Genomic DNA, 23,860 nt, shown 5'->3' on the forward strand with positions numbered 1-23,860 from the left:
ATAAAAGATTGGGGTGGTCAACTTTGAAAACTTTGGAGGTAAATATATCTTAGTTCCTAGCAGGCAAAAGCAACAAAGATTTGTGTGAAGTTGAATCTCTGTAGGGAGAGGCCTTAACATTTTATTTTCAAGTTTTCTTTTATTGTGGCATTATTTTGAGGTTTATCTTGCTGCTTTCATGGGAGGCAGCAGCAATGTCAACTTCCCTGGTGTTGGATAATTAACACAGTATAAAAATTAAGCAGAAGGAAATCCTTAGAGGTCTGTTAAGAACTGGCTTGAATCCGTGAAGCTGGATAAGAAATATGAACCAAAATTCATGTTTTGTTGTAGTAGTTAGCTACATATCTTTTCTTATTTTACTTTGGTGTATGTCATTGCCCTAGATTTCAATGTGAGCCTAATGGAGAAAGCACAAAGGGGTATATAGAAAAGTGGTGCTTCTTAAACTCTGCTTTTTATCCTAAGGAGAATGTTCTCACAATAATATGCTAGTGACTATACTTTATATTGTGCTCTATCAGACGAAATATGACAGGGGAAGCAGCTCTCTGTGGGTAATCTCTTCTGAAGCTTAAAATAAAGAGAAATAATTGAGCTGACTACCAAAATTCATGCTGGATTTGATTTTTCTCTCCTCACCCCAATCTGACAACCAAAAGGTGCTTCCTTAGGCTCATTTTCAGTTTTAACTGGTGGAACTGGAAGAAAATAAGGCAAATAGACATTACTATGTGGCTTATTTACTATAAAAGTTTGTCAGTTCATCTTTGTGATAGTGGTTTTTGTTTGGTTTTTTTTTTTTTTTCCCGTTAAGCACAGAATACATGAGACATGATTGCCTCAAATTTGACCCTCATTAAAATCAAGGACAATTACTGTGTTGCAGCTTGTTGGAACATCATGCAGTGCTTTATCTGATGAAGTTGCTGCCTGTTACTGTTCTGCTCAGAGAAAGCAGCGAAGTGTTGCAGATCTGGGATCCAGGAGGACTTCATCTCTGAGGGTGCAATACTGAGGAAGAAATGTTATCTTACTAGTATATAAGGTCTGAAAAGATAAATTGGGAGGCAATCAGATGATTACTACTTAAACGCACTTAAGCTTTTTGTCCTTTAAGCTATGCATGTTTGCTAATAGTGGAAATGCTATCAAGAAGAGTGCCAGCAGAAATGCAATAGCTGGAGAGTTCAGGATTCATCCCAAGTTGGAATACTATATGAGAAATGCTTTTAATTTAGACATACAGTGAACAAAACATTGAAATGGATTTGAAGCATAGTGAGATTGGTGACTATATTAGATTTTTTTCATTACACCTTGAGATGTTCAGATTCTTATATTCTTCCATATATGAAGATACAATTAGGGGCTACATGAAATGGTTCAGACACTATCCCTTGTTCTTCATCTTTTAGGCTAAAGACAGGAGTGTATTACCTAGGCAATGTAGACAACTCTTTCCTATGCAACCCTTTAAAATTATGTGAATGGAGAAACTTATGACTCTGTTTGATTTGTCACAGATGTGTGGACTTAGCAAGGACTCTTCTTCAGCTTTTCAATGCCTTTGTACTTTGACTTTCACCATTGATGGCAACAAGTTCAGCTAACACAGATAAACCTGAAGAGAGAATGTATTAATTCCTGCCCAGTAATTTGGTGCAGTGCTCCTGCAGTCAGTGGTTTACCAGGTAGAGATGAAAGAGATGGTCCCGAAGGTGAAAAGAGAGAACAAGGTCCAGAGCTATGACCATCTAGCAATATTGTATTTTTGTCAGTCCTTATCATCCTTTTAGTCTTGTTTCATGCCTCCTTCAGTCTTTCATTTTGTCTTTTTACTTCTCTCCTTTTCTTCTGCTCCATTAGCCTTCCATAGGCTCTGCACTATTTCAGGAAACTGAAAATGCTTTCTGCATTTATAATGCTAGTCTAGATACTTGGTTTTTAATAAAAAAATACAATACATTTTCACAGCAGCCCATAAAACAGAGATGTAATAAGATTTTAATCTGATTGTACCATTTGTACTCTGAATTACTTATAGAATTTTCTACAATATCCTATTAAATGATTATTTCTTTTTCTTTCCAGAGGCCAGCTCTCAAAACCAGAAATCATGTTGGCTACTAATCTGATGGTCATAAATTGATTGCTTCATATTCACCAAGTCCCAGAAAAATTCCCCAAGGCATGATTTGTCAGGTAGGTAACTTTTTTCATGCACTGCTACTAACAGCAAATAGATCAGCTGGTGCTTTCTGTCATGTGGTAAAACCAAGTCACTAAATCATAGTTTCTGTCCAAACAATTAATAAGTACATATGGAATCGTATACTTTCTTACCATATCCTGCCTGTGTTATCATGTGTATACCACACGTCTTGGAATTAGATAATTGCTTTTCAGCCCCCGAGCAAACCCCCCTCATTATCAATACCACTTGATATGAACTATGACATAAAATTTCAGTGGCATATATTGATATTCTGCAAAGGTGTATTCTGGTCCACATACCCTCTCAGTATGCCCTCTACAATTTCACGGTTGAAATGAGTAACGCCAGCACTATCTGTTTCAACAAACTACTTCAGAGGTATCCTTAATCTTCTGATCTAGAAAATGAGCTAAATCATATAGTGTCATGTGTGATTGGATTACAGCTGAAGCATATTGGCTTTCTGGTGTTAGAGCATGTGTGCCTCTGCAATAACATAAGACAGCATTTATTTCATTGGATTTTCAGTGCCCTAAGTAGGTGTAGTGAAGAATTTTTCATCAAAGTAATGCATTTCTTAGCAAATGAATCTTTCCACAGGAACAAGGCAATTTTCCTGAGATGTTTTTATTTTCCTGGGGAAAATAAAAAAGTTCTCAGTGTGTGGTACTGTCTCTAAGCACTAAGAAAACATAGTGAGAGAAAATCTTGGAAAACATTTGAACATTTTTATTTTAACTCAAACTCTAGGAGAAAGATTGAGAGGTTTATGGGATTCCTTGGAAAAGCAGGACCTCCAGGAATAAAAGGAGATTGAGGACCACAAGGAGAGAAAGGAGAATGTAGAAGTAAGAAATAAATTTCTCGTGTTTCTGTAATCCAGTTCTCAACATTTTAGTACATTTTCCAAAAAAATACTTGTATTAATGTCTAGTATTCTTATAACATCATTTGAATAAAACGTGTGATTTCCAGAAGTGTGAGGAGCAGAAACATAAACCATCTGTTACACAGGAGATGAGTTGACCAACATAACTGGGGAGAAAAAGTGTTTAGAATGAGTCACTAGTATATGTTGTTTGTGAGTGAAATAACAAACCCTCTATCTCTTAATATAAACAGCATTTTTTCTTTCATTCTTTCCCTGTTCATGTGTTTTCTGCTTCAACTTAATTTAAAAATGTTTACATGTGTGTTTTGCCTTTGAGAACTGGGCTTTTCCCTCTGAACAGAAGATGGCTTTGGCAGCCCTAAGAATTCAAAGCCCACTCAAGTATTCATCTGAGTAAGCAACAAGGCTCTCTCAGTGGGACAAATTCCAATGGAACAAATCTACAACGTGGCCTGTGGTTTCTGCTCTGGAAACCAAATAGCTCCCTCACATGGCATCAGGTTATAGGAGAGCTAAATGCACCTCACACACAATTGTTGTGCAGTCATTTTAATACGAATTACTAAATAACACCATTAACTCCTAGTTGTAGTAACAAATGACCTACTGAGACAAGTAACTGCTTTGGAAACAGAAGTATAAGTTTTGAAGGCTGAACTAACTAGGCACAGAAAAGGTAAGGTTCTATTGTTGATTAGTTTTCTTTTTGCCTGGTAAAATGACAGACCTGCTAGTACTGGAGAAAGAACTGAAAACAGTAGGTTGAAATAAATATTACAAATTTTTCTTGTGTTGCTATAACAGGAGTCATTAATTAAATGGTGTCTCACTGAATATGTCCTTCCTGAACTGACCTGCCAAACTTTAAAGATCACTTTGTGAACATGCAGAGTCGGGGCTTTGTTACTTGGACTGTTCTCTAGGTGCTTGTGCTTTAAGCACTGCTCTCTTACTGCCCCAGTTCTAGATAATTTTCTAAGAGTAAACACAGATTGTGATGCTGTCTTCCTGGGTTGGGCTGCAAATAATTTCTCAAGAGATGCTCTGTGAAAACTTTCAAAGAGTAAAGAACATCAGTGCTCTACTAGCACTGGTACAAAAGCTGCATTAGGAAAAACAAAAAGTCCATCATTGTTCTTAAATTAACTTAGGAGGAAATGACAGAGGCTGCAATTTACCACATCACAAGAATCAGCCGAATAGTCATATAGCTCCACACCACCCACTGACCATCCTCCCAAGGGAATGTCTTCCCTGGAGAAAGCCCAACTTTGAAGCTGTAGTTGTGTACAAAGCCTGAAATTGGGGCAAGAAATTGAGGAGTGTGAAGAGGTCAAACAGCCAGTAGCAGGAATCTCTTAAGCCATCTCCCTTTTGTCCTCCTGTACCCTCATGTATCAGCAGACTGGAAAAGGGTGTCTGAAAGCTTTGTGGAGGTTGTACCTGGTGCAGGAGCATAGCACAAGAGCATTGTGCTGATACCATTCCCACAACATCATGGGAAAATTTAGCTATGCATGTGTCCCAGTTTTTGTGTCGTTGTTATAAGGTGGTAGACTCCCTTTACACTAATCCCAGAAACGTGTTAAAGACAGTAAGATAAAATAAATTGCCCATTAAAGATAGAAACTGTGTTTCAAAAGAATTGCCGCTAGCAGTTTTATCTGCTAAATGAACTAGAGCTTAACTTTCCACTGGCTTTTCATGAAAGCCTGTCAAGGATATGAGCCATACATTCCAACTTCTCTTAAGATAATGTGTATTTTCAGAGAAAATACTAAGTTTCCAAAACTTGCTAAAGCTGTTCCTATGTCTCTCTGCTCTGTTGCTTTAAACCCTGATTTTTGTTACTGGTTTCTGTGATAAAGCTGATGGGTACAGAAGATCTAATTGCAAGCTCAGTTCCTTTGTATGGTTTCAATTGATCTGTGATTTTTGCACTGAAACCTGGCAAGCTATCTTGTCGTGCTTGCAATTTGAGTGTGAATTTCTTCAAATCTTAATTCAAGAACTGTAATACTATATGAACTGGAAATGAAAAACTGTGATCCAGTTTCTTGTGAAATTCCAGTTTTCTTGAAGTGTGGGGTTGATATTTCCAGATGTTTATTTTGTTTGACTTTTATTGGGTTCTGCCTACTACTTCAACAATAGTGTGTTTATAGCTGATATTAGCTACTTCTGAAGTACAATTGTGATATGGATAAATAACTATAGCATGATCAATTTTGGCATAATACAATTATGTTCACTTTTGTTTCCAGCTTTGATTTTTAAAGAACAACAAGAGTATTTCTAAGAAAATATTTACCTCAACTAGAAAAGAAGATATTTTTGACAATGGAAAAATCCCTCTGTGCAAAAGCTGAAAGTGCACTTGCCTGTCCTAGGAATGAGGCTGAGAATACAGCTTTAAAAGACTTCATAAGACCTTCAGAGCAGGCTTATATGGGGATATCTGATGAATAGCCTGAAGGCAGGTTGATGTGTCTGAATGAAGGGGCTGCAACTTACACAAACTGGAATACTGGAATACCAAATAACCTAAAAAATTAAGACTCTTCAGTAATACATGACTGGGAAAAATGGAATTACGTTAATTGTTCAAATCCACGTGTCTTAATTATTTGTGAATTCTTGAGATTATAAATCTAAGAAAGCCCAAAGTTTTTGCCTTCAATTATGTAGTTCATATGCAAGTTTGTTCCCATAAATGTAACCTGTAGTAATCGGAAGCAGAGTGTATTTATAATTGTTTTCTCTTTGACATTCAGTTTTGAATATCCTAATAAAATGCAGATTTAGTTTTTTTAATCATTATGAATTTACATGGTGTTTATCATAGTGGTAGTAAGGCTAATAAGGTATGGCATGCTCAGCAGGCTAGTTGTTATACCTTCCTATGAGTTCCTCATAAATGCAGAATGAGAGAAGCATTTTTTAATGATGTTGAAACTAATGAAAAAATGTTATATATTCTGTCTTTGAGATGAGCTGTAAGTTGGAAAGATACTCCCCACATGTTGTTTTTGATACGTTCTTTTTTTTTCTTGTAAATAATGGACAGTGCACACAGTCCTATATTATTTCAGTATTTCAGATGGCTTTGCTCATAGTGTGCTTTAATTTTAAAATTGATAATGATCACTTAGAGCCTAGAGTGGTATTTGTCACTTGGATACAGAGGTCCATTGCACACAAGTGATTACTGACATTCAAATAATTTCTTTTATGAAGTTTCAACTATTTGAACGTCGTTTTTTCCATGTGGTAGGAAAATGAAATGTGCTGTAACTACAAGGAGGAATAAAACAGTACAATGCCCAGCCAGATTGCTCTGTGTGCAGTAGAACAACCACGAGAGAAGATAATGGGCTTTTTTGGGAATCAATAGGCATCATTTGAAGTACACAAGATATAGATCGAGATTTAAATGCAGTAGAAAGCAGAATTTTTTTGTCTTACATTGAGTACAAGGGCCTACTTGTGAAATGTTCTCCAAGTGGAATTCAGCTTGTGCAAAAAAACAGCAAAAGGCCTTATTTACATGAACAATGTGAGAGAAGTGATACCATGGGCTTCTATGATTTTCTCGATGGAAGCTTCTCTCACATCAAGTGAACTACAAAAAGGTGAACCACAAACTGGATTCACTAAGAATAGGTGAATACCATGACAACAAAGGCCAATGATGTATGTTTGACAATTAAGAAAAGTACTTACACATAGGCTTTGTAGTTTTGACCATGGAAGAACAGATGATTTTCAGTTCCTCTTCCACTTAAAGACATGTGAGGTAAGTAACTCTGTGGGGAGAAGGACTGTGTCGACACTGGCAAGGTATGTGGATCCATGGGAACATAAGAGCATATCTGTACAGAGGAGCATTTGGTGCCCAGATCATCTGTTTTATAGCTGTTATTTTCATTGCCTAATTCTGTGTTTACCTTTGTAAGTAATTACATTTACTTTCTCTGGACCAGGTTATACAGGTACAGCAAAAAAGCAATTACTGAAATTGGTGAAGGGTATGAATTTTCTAGAGTATGATTTTTCTGTTGATCTGCATCATAGTTTCCTTGTCTTTACTGGCAATGTATCTTTTCATTCTCAAGTGAACTGCATTCCTTTTCTTCATTAATTGGTGTCCTGCAGCTATGAAAACAGGAACTTTTAAAATTTTGCCTGGGAGATTTTTAATCAGTATTTATTATATGAAAATGTGGGGTATGGTGCAATATTTACAAGACAGATTTGGCTTAATTTAAGATTAAAAAAAAGACATTCTAGAGAGTAGGTACAATCCTTTCATGCTTCTAGATTTAGATATCAGTGGTAATTCGGTTTCCAATGCATTTTTTGGAATGATTATGTAAGTCTACTTTGAGATCGTATTCAAAAAACGTTGTGGTATGTTTTGTGACCATTGCGTTTGGAGCCAGACTGAGAGTAATGATGTATTATTCCCCAAATGCGTCAGCCAGCAGATTACAATGACTAAATCACTGATTTGAAAAAGGTTTGGGGTGGTATGATGTGAATGGCTCTGTTCTTTCAACTGATTTTTTGTTGTTGTTGTTTGGGTTTTTTTTAGAAATACTATTCCTAATTGCCATGTCAGCTGCTCTCTCAAGCGTTCAGCTCTGAACTGTAATCCAGGCTAATTTTTACATTATTTTGCCTAGCAAATTTCCAATACAATTGTTAGAAAGTTATGAAGCTTCTTGTAAACTTGTGTTAAGATTGTGTCCGGGAAGCACTACACATCATTCAAATAGGATCTATACAAACTGCAAAACTGTTTACAGGTAAGTGCCAAAATATTCTAATGCTAAAAACACTGGGAGTTCATGAAAGCAGAATGAGGAGAACATTCATATTGTATGTTCAGTGTCATATATTCCAAAGTTGTCAGATAACATTTTTTACCAGGCTGTGTACATGAAAGTGTATTTGGCCACAGCAAGGATGGTGTAAATAGCAAATTTGAGCTGCATTTCTTGAAGTAACGTCCAGTCAGCTCATCTTTTGGGTGCTTAAGCCCTAAGGCTTCAGTCTGTTATCACTTCTCTTGTTCCCAGTGTTCCCATATCTTATAGGTTTACCCTGGTGTAAACCACCTCAAGGAAAATGGTTCCCCAGCTAAAACACCTCCTGTGCAGAAAGGAAGCTGTGAGCTTCTCTTGTTTTCTAGACAACCAAACTCTGCTCCACATCACACTGATGAAAATCCATCTCTGGTGGAGTTGCCCTAGAAATGTAGCTGTATAAGTATAACTCTGTTAGTCTGGGTTTACCTGGTAATCTGGCCTGTCCTGATCTGTTGCTTGGAGGACCAGAATAGCAGCACTGAGAACTGTGAGCTCTGACAGGCTGACCTTCTGAGACTGGGCAAAAGTCCACAGGGCAGGAACGGGACTTGGAAATAGAAAATTAGCTTTTATTAATTCATTTTCCTTGAAGCTTTTAAATGCAATAAGGTATGTGCCTTAAGTTCTAACCTTTCTCACCATGCATGTTAGGGACATCTTTCTTTAGGGACATCTTTCTTTCAGTAGGTGCTGAAAAGAGAGGAAGAGTTTGAAATTGTGTTCTATTATCTTCCAAGAGGCTTAAATCAGCATCCCTGCTGATAATTTAATTTTGCATTAATTATAAACTAATCTGTATTTGCTGTTATAGCCCTGATTAGACCCATCTTCTTTGGTGCTAATATGACCTCCACAGAGCTTCCGAGTAATTCAGGATGAGAGTGGCATTTGTTAATCAGTTGCTAGGTTTATCTTTCTAAAACATAACAGAATTTCAGGCCAGGTACAGGCTCAGGAAGAACTATCCTGTCACATATGAAAAAACCACAATCTCTGAAAAGCTCTTTTCCTTCTCTTTGTTTTTCGAGTGGCAATTTTCAGTGGGAACTAAAAGGTGGGAACAGGAAGCTATTTCAATCAGTAGCAGCTTGTACTTACTGATTTATTTTTGATTATAACGTGTAAAAATGGGGGAAGGGGTGGTTAACATGCTCAGAGCAGAGGAGAAACCTGCCCTTTGCTGGGGCTTGTTTCTGGTTATGGAAGAAGGCATCACCCTCTTGTGTGAAACACACAGAGAAGTGTTACACGGGGAAGTCTGTGGCTTTAGCACTACTGAAGTGGCTCTACCCTTTTGCTTAGCACCTAGAGACCTAAAGAAAGAAAAATACTTTCTGAATTGTAGTTGGCCAATGATACACAGAAGAAAAAATAATGCAGGAGAGCCTGGAAACCTAGGTGCAGCCTCATTTCACTTTTAAGCTCTCTGCCAAACCTCTCAGCACTAGGAACATGACTGGATCTTCTTTTATCTCTAGGGAATTAATTTATCCTGGGGCTCCTACAGTTGACATCTCTTTTTATGGTCTGTGACCCTAGTGATGTTTCAGACATTGGTAGCTTAAGCTGTTTAGATCAGTGCTTCAGGGTAGACAGTTGTGAGAGCTTTTTCCTGGCTGGCTGTGGGCTCTGGCTTGTTTATGCCTTCAACTAGCAGGACAGCTTGTCCTACAGAGCTGAGCTTGTGCATTAATCCTGCAAGAACCTTCCGGCAATTTTGCAGTGGGAGGAAGATTCTATACTGTCTAACTGATTGGCATCCTCTGCCAGGGTATTTAAACACAAATAAAACTTCAAGTAGCGGAACTAAGTATTCAGAATGTGAGGGCGGTAGTGAACCCGTGTTTAGGTGTCTGATCTCAAAGAGTCTGAGGGTGCTAATACTGGGCTTCATGGAAATGAACCTGCATCATCTCAGCTGTGCAGGAGACTGAATTTCAGTGTCTCATTGCAGCCTTAACAGAAAATATTACTACAGAGATGCAAAAAATGTGTATGTATGCTGTCTCACAACATAGAAAACGCCAAAGCTGCCCTCTGTTCCTGTGTTGCTTTGTCTTGGTTTAGTCTCTTATTTACCCCGTTGTTTGAATACTTACGGCAACTGTATCATCATGAGTCCTAGTTGTTTAGATCCCTATCTGTCCTAGTCCATCTCACAGTTTGTAACTGAACACATTTCAGAGATGTGCTGAAGGCAGAGAAGGGGAAGGAGGGATTAAACCATCTGGTCCTGCTGCCTTGTTGCAGCTTTCCCCATCAGGCTTGATGCTGTCTATTGGGAGAGCTCTGGAGAGCATCTCTCCCCCATCCTCCCATCTGCACTGTTGGGCTGCATCTCTTGAACACCTTTTTCTTGTACTTGAGAGAGTTACAGAAAAAAGGCTTTGTGCAGCCTTCCCCAAGAATTATTACCAAGCGTGGTTTTGATTTAAACTTTCATTTTTGACACAAGGGAAGCTGAGCTACTACCAGCTGTTTTAGCTGAGATGGGCCAAGCACTTCACCAAAATTAGTTGGAAATCCTGAAACCTCTTGAGCAACATCATAATCATTGGTTACTCTCTTGATTTTCTCCTACCCTGCACTTTATGAATCCAATGACACCAGTGCAAGGGTGTCCCACTCTGAAGTGATTTGATCAATGCTCCTTTGCTTACAGATCACAACCTTTTAACCCGTCTATCCCCTTACACCCTCTCCACCCTGCTTAAGCAGCTACGTGCATTCACAGAAGCAAGGTAAAGAGATAGGAAGAAAGAAAGGAAAGGGGAAGAAGTGATGCACTTTTAAACCTTTTTACCTCTTTACCTTTCATTATGGAGAGCTACAGCTAAACAGAAGCAAGGAGGTTATTAATGGTACTTCCTAAGCCTGCTAAGTAGATCTTTTATTTGTGCAGCAAAAACAAGTAAAGCAAATATCTTGAAGCCTCAGTTTGCCCTCTATGTAGTGTCATTTTCTGGTACCTAGTATTTATCTTAAAGCAGCAACTGCCAGCATCTGGAGAATCTTGGCTTTCATTTTCAAGACTTGAGTGCTTTTCTAGCTTTCATGACTAAGGGTGAAAGAACCTTAAAAGCCTTTCAGTTGGAAGGTTCTACAAAGTGAAAGTGTTTGTTTCCTTTTAATGTCATGCTTTAAAGCCAGTCTTAAAGCAGAACCTGTATTTTTACCAAATTGGGATTGAGTGTCAGGAATAGCACAGCAGGACTCTCTATGGCAAGAAATACTGCCAGTTTATCTCACAACAGCAGTTGTAAAAGCTACTTAAGAAATATTTCAAATGTTGTCTACAATGTTTAAGTGTATTATATATCACTTCACTGAAAATTGTATACTACACTCTGTCTTAAGTTACTGGGAGCTCTCCAGTGATTTTGAATGTTGCAGCCCTGAAGTAGATGTTTGTCAAATGCTCTCAGAATAGTTCTGAATTTGCCCTTTATTCTGGCAATTTGTGTGAGTCGTTGGAAAGTGTAATAGTTTACATCACTTATCTGTTACAGTGACTCCAAAAAGTAAAATAACACAAAAAGATGGAAGTTATTAAACAGCTGAGCCCCATTTGTGTGGAAACATAGCTGGGGAAATACGTGCCAGAGAAATGCAATCTAACATTTGCATAGTAACAGTGGTGCTGCAACAGTCAGGAGTTCTGAAAACTAATTTTTAGCAGTTAGTACTTAAAATTCACTTTCCCTTTAGATAACTTCCCATTATAACAGTGGATATGCACTGACCTTGTGAAAGGGACAGTCCATGCACTCAGCAGGCTGGGCTCTCCACAGGGCTGAACACTCATCTGAAAGGCACAGTTAGGAAAAACCTATACTATGCTTTTCTTCTAGCTTGAACCCCTGAGACAGTCTGGTAAGACAGACAAGCAATGAGACTACTTTAAAAATAAACGTATTTGAAGGGGTCTCGTGTAGATTCCCACTCCTAACAAACAAGCATATTCCTGCCTGCCAGCTGTCCTAGTCCCTTCCCATACAAACTAGAGTTTACAAGACATCACAACCTGCTTTTCTCTCATGAATGTAGACAAGAATATTCAGAGAAAAAGCGAGTATATGACTGCTGATAGGTGTGAGAAACCATGGAGTGTTTCAGGAAATTATAGAAAGGCAGGAAAAGACAAAAACATTGAAAATATTATGAGCAGGACAGCAGGTGTTCCAGTGATTTAGCATACTTACCTGAGGCTATTGGTGTAGACCTTTAGGTAAACCTCACTATACTTGTGGCATGTGAACGACATTGATGTGATAATAGATTAAAAACAATTTGAAAACCATTTAAGACAATGAATTAATTGTTTTAGTTCAGTACTTGTTTGGAAGTTCATGTCTCTGCTAAAATTAATGGAAAAAAGCAGTCAACAAGAAGGGTACTCGCGGTTGTGCTATTATTTATATTTCCAGAAGAGCACAGATAGACCATCAATCTGTAACATATTTCGTACTCACTGCTTCAAAGATAATGTTTGAAAAAAATAACAGCTATGTAGATGGATGGTACATAGATACGTTGTGATCTGAGACAAAATTAACAGAAGTTGTTGTTTGTGCTTTTGCACTGAGGATGGAAAAGGCATGGAGATACACATATCCGAATGGATCCGAAATCTCCAGGCCAGGCTGTGATTCAGATTGCCTCACTAAGAACAGAACAACTGCTCCTTAACCAGGCAGTGAGCTGCTGGAGCATACAGGGGCTAGATTTATGCATGCCAGGCTGCAAGAATGATTCCTCAAATTAGAGCAGTGAATGCCAAACCAAACTTAAACATAAATAAATGTTAACTGGTGGCTGAAGTGGTTATTGATAATTTTGTAGTTCATCTTGTCTTACTAAGAAAAATAACGTTTACACTTCAAAACTGCATGTAAAGCTGCTATAGAGGCTGTAAGGTGTGACCCCCATGGAACAACAAAATTCTATTTTATTAAAGTAGCTGACATCCACGATTATTACATTTCTCAGGGTTATTAAACATTCTCTCTGATTTGCCACACAAGCTAAGTCTGCTGTGTTTTAATAGCCTACCTTATTACTTAGTGTTCCCTGAATCATTCTGTTCGGCACAAAAATACTCTTTACTGGTTTGAAATAAGCCATACTTCTATTGAATTTATCCTCAATTTTGTCCTATTTATTTACCCAACTAGTAATATGAAGTAAAATCCATCATCTGTATCTCTGTTAGTAGATCACTGGCTTTGTTATACCTCAATATACAGGAAAATCCAAACAATTTCATCCAGTTGTGTTTATTTTCTTTAAGGGTTTGGCTTGCAAAGTCTTTTAAGGAGCTCAGCAAGGAAATTGGTTTGTAGAGAAAGACTGTAAGTATATTTCAAAATAGCAATAAACTTTTTAGTCTAAGATTTTTGAAAACAGTAACAAACAAAATTACTGCAGAAAAATACAAAATAACTCTCTTTAGTATTTGGGCTCTAGAGTGTTCTGTTCCAGATGCCCAGCTACAGTCAGGGAAATACTCAGGGTGAAAGGAAAAGGGTTTATATATGTATACATATATATATGTGTGTGTGTGAGTGTGTGTGTATATATATGTGCGTGCGTGTATATATGTGTGTGTGTGTATATATATGTGTATATATATGTGCATGTGTGTATATATATATTTCATATATATATATATGTATGTATGTAGCTGAGCCTTTCTTTTCTCTTAGTACCTTACAGGAGTATTCCAAGAATATTTCTACACTGAAACCTCTGTGACAGCTGCACCTTATGTAGTTCCAAGTCAGTTTGGGTATCAATGAAAAGTAAGGAGATTAATCTACTTTCTTGTCCACTTCAGTCTATGCCTGTTCCTTGGCACCTCAGTGCTGTAGCTCTCCCACCAGCAGTGCCTGGTGTGGTAGGTTTAAAGCTGCCAGAGATCTGCAGGCAGAAGCTGCCATGGTTGTTCATCTATGCCTTTGCACTAATTAGGATGTAAAAATGTGCCATTACAAAACAGGTTCAGTATATTAAATACTATATGCTTCAAACCACACTATCAGCTAAAACAGAATTTTGTGTTCAATGTCCTGAAAAGTTCTGTGCAAAATGAAATTCTGTAATACCTATTGTCTTAATTTGCAGCTCATAACAGCAATAACAACCACGGGATGTGGCGTTCTCTGGAAATTCATTACCAGTTGGGGTCCCTTCAGTAAGATGCCATACAGCTTCATTTACTGTGACCATCAGACCTTAACTGCAGCTTGGTTAGTTTATTTTCATTCGTAACTCTTTATTTTCTGCCATGTGTTTTCAATAACAAGTTTCTCCCGATGACTTTGAATTTCAATTGCAAATAAAATGTTGACAATGCTTTTGAATATATATGTTGTTACACTTATCAGTGAGACATTAACTGGGCCATTTCCCAGCAATAACAATGTAATAACAGCTTAGCAGGATTTTTTGCTATCTGCAGGCTAGATTATCTTCATTTTAGACTGATAACAAGGGCCAGGTGGTTGTTTATAAGGGCAAGATATAAATTGCAAGCGTATGTTTCCAAGGCAATGCTGGCCAGTGACTATTCAATCATAAATTGCTTTCTATTATATTACCACTTTTGAGAGGAGGGACATGGCACAGTTCATCTCCATGGGAACACAATATGACAGGACACCTCTATGATTACTCTTTGCACTATTTCCAGTAAAAAAAAAAAAAAAAAAAAAAAAAAAAGGCAATATTTACTCTTATCATAATACTGCTAATTGATATTGAAGTGGGTAATTTTGCTGTGTTGTTAACCAAGAATTAGCAATCATCTCCCACACTATTGTGTAGTATTCTTGTAGAGGGCTACATGCCTAGTATGAAAAATACAAGGATGAATTCTAGAGTCGGTAATATGACCTTACAGGATAGAAAAGTGAATTGATGCTTTTGGAAAAAAATTTACTTCCCCAACGATGCTCAATGATAGCATGTCTCTAAACTTTAGTTTCCCTAGCTGTGAAATAGGTTAAATACAGACCTTCCGGAAATCATTATTAGGTTGTGAGTTAGAATGAGATGATTCTGTTTGTTTCTAAAAGGACAAGACAGAAGCTGATTACAATATGGTTACATTTTTACTAAGCCTAGAGAGACAATACGAGAAGGGGAGAGTACTTGTCCTGCCTGAAGGAATGAAGATGGTTGCGTCTAAAAATCTGCCATGTTACATCAAAGCAGGAGCTGCTTACTGCCTTCATTTTAATGTGCGCTAGTTGATTTTCTCTCTTTTTTTTTTTTTTCAAGGCATAGAAGTAGTGGTTCAGTCAAATGACTTGTCTAGCCACTTGCCTACCATTTGCACATCATACAAAAGGCCACTTTGCTGGTGTCCTGTAGTATGCTGACTACGAACCTGTAGTTTAAATCAGTTGCTTCAAGTATATGAGAAAGAAGGAATCGGATATAATCTGAGAATAAAGAACAAGTAAGTTCTTCTGTTAATATAGTTTTAAGGTTTTAAGGTTTTGCTAGGAGAGAACTATACCTGTTTTTTTAACAAAAGCTCTGAAAAAAATAGCCACCCCTTTTCTTGATCATATGGTTTGAATTTCTCTTTCCTATACTTTACAAAAGTAAAATATACTTTATTAAGTTGACGGCATGTCACCAATACCATGTTTGTTCATAAATATGTCTCATCGGCAATCACATTCTTCCTGTAAGATGCTTATCCTCAAGTTAAAGTGGCATCAGTCTAGAGCACACACAGCAATAACACAAATTTTAAGAGGTATAGAAAGCAAAACTTGTATTCTTTCTCTGTTAGCAGTGTAGTAAGGTACCACACTCTCTACATTTTCATCCTATTCCTATATCAATGCACTGTAAAACAGCAAAAAAATAATTTTATCAGTGTTCCTTATTTTCCAGAGGCAGGGGGACTGTTGACCTTCCTATGTTTTTTGTTTAGATTTGCCTCAATAAAATCAAACTGGAGGCAGCACTTTACCCATTGGGTTGTTTCACTATGTAATAGGTGATATATATTTAGTTCCCTGTATTTCTGATGGGAGCTTAAGCTGATGCTAATGAGTCTTCTTAAAACTGACTACAGGCACCTAAGTCTGCATGATTCTAAGATCTGTAGCAACAGAGCAGATAGATTACAGTGGAAATACTAGACAAATATATTTTTAAAAAAGACTGCTGTTTTGAAGAAGGTAAAGGTGGAAAATTGACCACACCTGTTTACCACATAGATGCTGTGCCAAGGCCAAGCTCAGAGAGCTTCCATCAGGAACTTGCAGCCAAGTGACACATTTGAGAGTAATGTCTCACAAAGTGTTAAAATAAACTAGCGTGACTGTACAGCACTGCATTTAGCATTAGAGAGTGCAGCGTAGGTTTATGCAGATTGGCCTATCATAAGGTTGTCAGTAATCAGCTCATTTCAAAACAGTGTGCTGAGCAAAATAGAGAGTTTGTCTTGTTTTCTGAAAATTAGAGGTTTGAAGGCTACACAGAATTGATTCTGGTTTTTGGAACCAATTTGGCAGTTTTCAAATTACTTTTTTGAGAGTGAGTTTTTCTAGGTATGTGGTGTCTTTGAAAACAAATTTCCTCTTTTTGCGAAGTTCTCGGTTGCTAATAGTTGAGCAGGCCATTCTTGGGTTTGGGTTTAATTCACTGGCATTAGCACCACAGTTATTTAACGCATTAGGAGACATCAGAAGGAATGTTATTGTTCTACTTAATGACAGAAAGAAGGGTGCAGTAGCTGGGGCTCCCTGAAACCATTAGAGTTTCCTGGCTGGGTTTTGTGCATTGTTACCCAACTAAATATCTTCAACCATTTTCACACAGGTTTACCTCTGAATTTCAGAATACTGAGCCTCCTAGCTATTCTACAGAAGTGCTAGGCTGCAGGAAAAGAAATATTTACTTTCTTTCTTCCTTATTCTGGTATATTTGTTTTCCCAAATTCTCTGCTGCATAACTAAGAAAAGTAAATCTAATGATTAAGTAATTTCTCACATTGGACTATGTTTCAGATTTCTTATCAGCTTCCGTTGTGTAAGTATTATATGACTCATGGGAGAAGAATTGTTATCAAATGTATGTTTCTGTAAAAGTTTTGGTAAAAGATAATAATTTATAAGGTTTTTCTACATGTTAAACCATTATAAGCCATGTTTTTCTCATGCCACACTTTCTTGATTGGGCAAAAATAGTGGGGCTCTACTGACTTCCCTGCTTAACGTTTCCAATACTTTTAAGTATAAACTGTGTTAGGTGGAAGAAATAATCCAAATCTGCAAAGATTTTTCATGTTGTTCATGTATTAAAGTTGCATACATATGCATGAGAAGGATGTATATGGGCAGTGATACCACAGAACAGTATTAACCATTCCGACTGTTGCAGAGTTGCCTAGAAATAGGATCTACATGAGGTTGTGTTCTGGTAAGTTAGATTCCCAAGAACCTGGGCATTTAATCATTTAAAATATTACTTCCCCAAATCCACATCCATAAATTCCATCCTATCTTTCAACTGCAGAAATTTCTGAGAGCTGTGGGTACCCCAGAGTTCTGCTGCCATTCACAGATAGGATTAGCCATTTCTTGATTGTGCTGAGTTGCCTGGTACCTGTGCTGTTCCCAAACTGCTGCAGGATTCAGAAACAAGGTATTTTACCTACTGGGTTCTTTCTAATCCGCACTTAATATCGGTGCTTTTAAACTGCCTGATTTAACTACAGAAGGAAATAATTTCAACTGCTGGGCTTAGAGGCAAAAGAGACCAGATGCTCACAGAAACATTGAAGGTACACACAGCTAGAAAATTATATTAAGGTAAGGTAGATCAATCATATACAGAGAGGGGAAGCAAAGATTAGAATTTTGATTATCACGACAGACTATCTGGAAGGTAATGTGCTTCCCTAATTAACAAGAACAACTTTCTTTCTACAAAAGCCACTGGTCAGGCATATGCCTTTTTCGCTTTAAAACAAGAAAAAAGAATTATTGCTACAATAACACTTAGAATCACCAAAAGTTTATTTAATTTTTATACGTTTTGTATGTGTCTATAAATCTAGAGTTATTTGATAGTTCTAGATTGTTATTTCTTCAACTTGGGCTTTTTATTGTTATAAAAGAAAAAGAAATTTCTCAACTCTTAAAATTGTTCTCAGTATTTGCATAACAGGTGTGTAGGCAAAACTAAAAGACTCATTCGTGCCCTCATTATCCAGTCTCTGCTTCAGTGGTGTCATTTAACAAACACAACACTATATAAAGGGGACTTGCATGAATTGCTCTTTCATTTCACTTTGAAGCAGAAGGGTAAGTTGCATTTCTTTTTAATAAATCACAAGGAACTTCAGCTAGAAGGCAGACCTGTTCCTTTTAATTTCTGTGGTCATATTTACATTTTAAAATTAAATTTTCCTTTATTAGTATTTTTTTCCTTTGCTTATATCAGCAATTTTAATAGATGAGGAGATGCCTGAAGGACACCAGATTGTAATGACTGATGAAGGTCATTAAAATGAGATTAAAACTGAAGAGCTGTTTTTTCCATTCTGCTATATAACTGATCAGGACTCTAACTCTGCATTGTAATCCAATTATGAGCTGGATGCAGTAGTCCATTCAAATTTAATTCCCTGAACGATCAGCACCAGACAAAGAATACCTGTTGTAATTGCATTTCCCTATCTCAGGATGTAAGTATTCCTGGCCACGTAAGGTAGGTTTCTGTCAGAGACTTTATTAATCTACTCTCTGAGTCATTGGTCAGCATTGTCAGAGGTGTCTGTTAGCCTTCAATATAGTAAAGAGAAAACAACTTGAGTCACTTTAGATTCAACACATGAAATACAATAGCACTTTTCATACAGTACATTTGTTGTCAGGTGGACTTGAAATTTCCACTCATTAAAGTGGAAATTCTTGGCCAGGAGGAACAGACAGACACTGCTATTATTTAAACAGATTCCATACGCAGCAGGAAAACACTGACATTAATGATGTAACTGAATATTCTTATGTCCAAGGTGTGTCACACCGAATTCTTTTTGATGACACTTTCTTCTAGAAAACCAAGTGAACTTTGCTCTTAAAAACAGTTGATATTGATGTAAATCTGGAATAATGTCAAAAGCCACCTATGGTAGGGTCAGTCCAGAAGATGTGAACAATACTTTATTTTTAAAAAGCTTGGTTCAGCTATAGTGTATCCATTTAATAAATAGTAACAGCATATATGCTTTGAAAAAAATTCCTTGTTTCAGTTGATGAGCTCAGGTGTTAGTAACTGTGCTGCATTGAAGCCAGCCAAGATTTATTTTCAATTTTAAGTTAAGATGGATTTAGAACATACTATGTATCAATCAAAATTATCTTGTCGGTTCTGACTTTTTTTAAAGATGGAAGTTTTTAAGAGAGTGTAGTACACAATCCTCTCTAATTCATACCAAAAGAAAAGTGAAGTCATGGGTATTAAATTACATGTTTTGTACGTGAGTCAACCCATCATCATCATCTCATTAGAAAGGGATACCTATCCTGACATATTGAACCTTTCTTTATCTCTCTTAACAGAATGGTGCCAATAAGTGGACATCTCCATGCCACAGTGTCTTATGGTCCATTGGTTCAGGTTTTATAACTGCATAGCGTTACCAGTGCTGAATACCCACTGGTTGCATTGTAAACCCATGATCTATAGTTTCAGAGTGTTTTTTATCCAAGATATCTTGGCACTGAGATTATAATACTACTTAATGTTACATCTGAAAGGATAAAATCAGACAAAAAGGCTTATTGCCAACCAGCAAAAATGCATTTTCTACAAGACTAACTCTGACATTTTCAAGCTTGTGGAATTTTGTTCAAAACAGGATCAGAATGTCAACTGAGCTCTAAAATTTTGCACATGTATGAAACACTCTATCAATCTGCTTATTTCAAATAAATGTACTGAAATAGTACTGTGCTTAAAGCTAACTAGCTCCAAACCATTGCAACCACCACTGTAACAGATTGTGTGCCTTTCAGGTTGGTAGCATATGCATCTATGTTTCACTGAGTGACTACAGCTCTTACAGACAACTAATGGCTTAAGAGCTATCAGTTACAACTGAACTTGTCACTTCTCAAGGATTAATCCAACAAATAGTCAGTGATAGCAAAAAGGATGATTTGTCTTCCCTGCTCCCAAATGTGTAGCTATCATTCTGTAATGAACATACTAATCTGTATCAGTCTAGAAGAAGCTTTGTGTACAGGCTATGCAGTGGTAGCAAAATGTCTTATGCCTAAACCATAAACTTTATTTGAACAAGGAAAGAATGTATATTTCAAGAAGGCATGGGGCATGCAGAGAAATAAGTGTTCAAATATATACCCCAATGTTCACAATTTCTTACAGAATCATTGCCTGACAAATATGTGGGTTTCCTTACAGCTGGCCTGAGCAACCATGTTGTCTTACTCATCTTACGTGCTCACAGCAGTAGCTGCTTTGCTAGTGACTTGCCACGCACTGAGGAAATTTCCAGAAGTTCCCAGGCTAGCTGGTATCCTTGGACTGCCTGGGAGGGATGATCTGAGAGGGCAGCCACCTATATCTGGTAAGTAAACTTTCTTTTTTCTTTTGCAACAAACCCTTGTCATGAAGGCTGCGTGGATAAAAACAGCACAGAAGGACATGTGCCCTTGAGAAAGTAGCTGTGTTAAACAGAGGAGGCAAAACTGAATGGAGCAAATGGCCAGTTTAATTTTTTTTTCTCCTAAAAGATACACCTCCTCTCTCTTTTGGGAGAAGAGGGGAAATAAACAGACTATCATATAATATATTAAATATATATATATATATATCTTTGTCATCCTTTTCCCCTGATTCTCCAAAGGGAATTGCTTCTTTCACAGCAAAAGCTTTTTCTTTTCCTTTCTTTTCTAAGTATGAAAAAAAAAAAAGTTATTTCAGTATATACAAGTGTAATTAAAAGGCTTATGTCATGTTTCTCTAGTGTTCAAAGACAGTGTCTGCAAAAGTAGTCTGGTAAGAAACACACTTTGTGGAGTAGTCTTCTTTCTATGTAGAAATACTTTCTCCAGGTCAATTACCAAGGATAAAGCACCATCAAAATTGCTCATAGACGTAACACATTTCAGTTTGAGGTGAGGTTCTTTTTCGTCCTGAAGTTCCTAGAATATACATCAATTGGAAGGAAAATTATGCTTCTCTTTTCCAGGTCTCATAGGACCCTCTGGAAACCTGATTTGGCCTCCTAGAAATGGTCCTCCTTGTGTACAAGGTGAGAAATGAGAAGAAGGGACCACCATGTCAAAAAAACTGGTGTCCCTGTAATGTTCTGTCAGTCAAATGGACACTTTTTACTGGGCCAAATATGTCGCTTTTTACTGACTGTAAAGTGCAGTGAGAGTTGCAATATTTTGTGCTTCTACATTGCTATTTGTTTTAGTTGTGAATAATGGGACAAGGTCGTGGGAGCACACTAGTAACTTTATTCCACATATAAGACCTTTGTTACCCATGGAAATTTGTATTGAAAAGTACCTACATTTACAGTGAGTTCCCATCTTTAGCAAGCAGTGCTGGATGGAGTGCATTTCACACCATCTATGCAGGAACCCTCCTACCCGTGTTTATGGTTTCCATTGAAATAAGAAACCACTGTACAAACACAAAGCATTCACCCAGCAGATTAAAGAGAAAATGGTGTGGTGCCACAGGAGCTGTTCCCTAACTGTTATTATAATGAAAAAAATTCTCTTTGGCAAAGCCATGTTCACAGACATGACAAACATAAGGCTTCAACCTAGAAAAATTCGTTTTCTCCTGTGCAGAGGGGAATTATCAGCACTTCAGAGGGTTGGAGGTCGTCTTTTGTTTGCTTTCATATAGGTTAACAACAGCATGGAAATAAATATACGGGGAAAATGTTTATTTTATGCCAGATGACGTTAAAAAAATATATTGTGTGCTAGTTAAGTTTTCAAAATTATTAGTTTTAACCAAGAAATTGTTCCTATCAGCAGAGCCTAGTTTTTCTTGATTGTATAACTTTTATTTTCATCTGTGTAGGTCTGCGTAATTCTCTGGACACTGAGCTCTATGATATTTTAGTAAATTTGGGAAAACGACTTTCCAGACTTGAAGGCGGTAATTTTTCACATTTTTATTTAAGCTCACAATCAGTTTTAAGTGCAATCGGCAAAAATAATTATAAAATCATGACTTGCAGGAAAGAAATTGTACTTGAAAATCATACTGCATGACAAAACTCCATTTTCTTATCCAAAGCAGGGAACATCAGGACTAATCTTCCCTGGAGAAGTGTATTTGTTCAGGAACACTAATGCTCACTTATTCAAATTCGATTCATTAAAAAAAATTCTGATGTTGCACTTTCCACATGGATTCATGGGAACTCCTCAGCCTTGTAACACTTTGCTAGTATTTTTATCTATCAGCAACTAGATTGTTGAAGGTAGTAAATTGTTTTTTTCCTGAGAAGGAATTCAGAAAAATGATCATTTCTCTGTTTCACTTGTTCAAATTCGTAACAAGTTGATCGTCTTTAGAGAGTACATGGGATAATAGTGGGCTAAAAGTGTATGTAGCACATGTTAGTGAGACATCCTTGTCTTGGAGAAGACAATGACAAATGGTCACAAGCAGCATAACAATATACTTAATGAACAACTAGTCAATTGGTAAAATTTTGAAAACTTTTATTCCTCTTCATCCTTTCTATTCCCTCCTCTGTTCTTCTTATTACTTTTAATTTTTTCTTCATCTCTTGATTTGTCTTTGTTTTCTCATCAATATGCTATAAGAGCTTAAAAAAGTTAACTAGGTTTTTTCTTTTCCTGTTTTAGTGCTTGCTTTGAATGGAAAAATAACAGAAGTAGGAGAGAAAATACTTGCAAGCAATGGGAAGGAAGTTGATTTTGCATCTGCACTAGAAACCTGTGAAAAGGCTGGAGGAACTCTTGCAGCTCCCATGAATGAGGAGGAGAATAACGCTGTTTTGAGTATTGTAAAACGGTATAATCGATATGCTTTCTTGGGCATTAAGGAATGTGAAACTTCAGGTCAATTTAAGTATATAAATGGCACACCTCTGAATTATACCAAGTGGCACCAATATGAGCCTAATGGCAAAGGAAAAGAAAAATGTGTAGAGATGTACACTGATGGGAGCTGGAATGACAAAAAATGCAACCTGCATCGTCTCACAATCTGTGAATTTTAAAGAATGGCCTTTCAACAACTTGAGAGTATAAAGACAATGAAATATCCGGTGTTGAAGACGTATGCATTTCTGCAATTAGTCTATGTCAGAAAATCTAGAATCAATCATATTATGGTATTCCAAGATTCTGTGATTCTATTTTTGATCCTTAAGAAAATGTCAAATGTGGTAGGTGATTAACTTAATTAAAACATGCTTAATCTGATGTGTTTCTCTCTTTTTGGAGGGTTGGGAAGAGTTCAGAATTGATTTTTCATGGCAGACTCTCTCCGTACTTTTGTGAAGATCAGAGGAAAATTCCAAGTTTTGACTTGGAATGTTGTCTGAAGTTAAAATTGTCTGCGGTTTCATAATGGAAGTATTTAGTAGTTTCAGCCTTAAAAGAGATAAGCAGACATTGGCTTCACTGGAGCAATTATGGTCTCAGGTTTTGTACGTCTCTTTGCATTGTACTGCTTGTATAGTGTCATAATGAAGCATGCACTGATTCATTCGGTATCCGTATTTAACTTTTGTTTTACAAAAATATTAATGGTACAAGTTAAAATTAATTTTCTTAGTTTCAGAATCTAGTCTCTATAAAACGCTAAGATAAACCTTGCATTAGA

At 37.0% G+C, this 23,860-nt stretch overlaps 2 protein-coding genes across 2 annotated transcripts; both read left to right on the forward strand.

Moving 5' to 3' along the window:
• Window positions 1–1,593: 1,593 nt before the first annotated feature.
• LOC308042381 (mannose-binding protein-like) lies at window positions 1,594–5,579 on the forward strand (the record flags this gene model as incomplete). Its single annotated transcript, XM_080347727.1, is given in 6 exon segments — window positions 1,594–1,641; window positions 1,643–1,739; window positions 2,969–2,986; window positions 2,989–3,032; window positions 3,036–3,066; window positions 5,431–5,579. Coding segments are annotated over 6 exon segments (387 nt in total).
• Window positions 5,580–20,449: 14,870 nt separating this feature from the next.
• LOC308042382 (pulmonary surfactant-associated protein A-like) lies at window positions 20,450–23,252 on the forward strand (the record flags this gene model as incomplete). The annotated part of the gene is made up of 3 exons (XM_080347728.1): window positions 20,450–20,600; window positions 22,079–22,156; window positions 22,876–23,252. 3 exons carry the CDS (start codon window positions 20,450–20,452, stop codon window positions 23,250–23,252), a joined length of 606 nt encoding a protein of 201 aa, XP_080203854.1.
• Between the last annotated feature and the right edge of the window lie 608 nt (window positions 23,253–23,860).

Source organism: Nesoenas mayeri, assembly GCF_963082525.1.
Source record: "Nesoenas mayeri genome assembly, chromosome: 7".
Taxonomy (NCBI): domain Eukaryota; kingdom Metazoa; phylum Chordata; class Aves; order Columbiformes; family Columbidae; genus Nesoenas; species Nesoenas mayeri.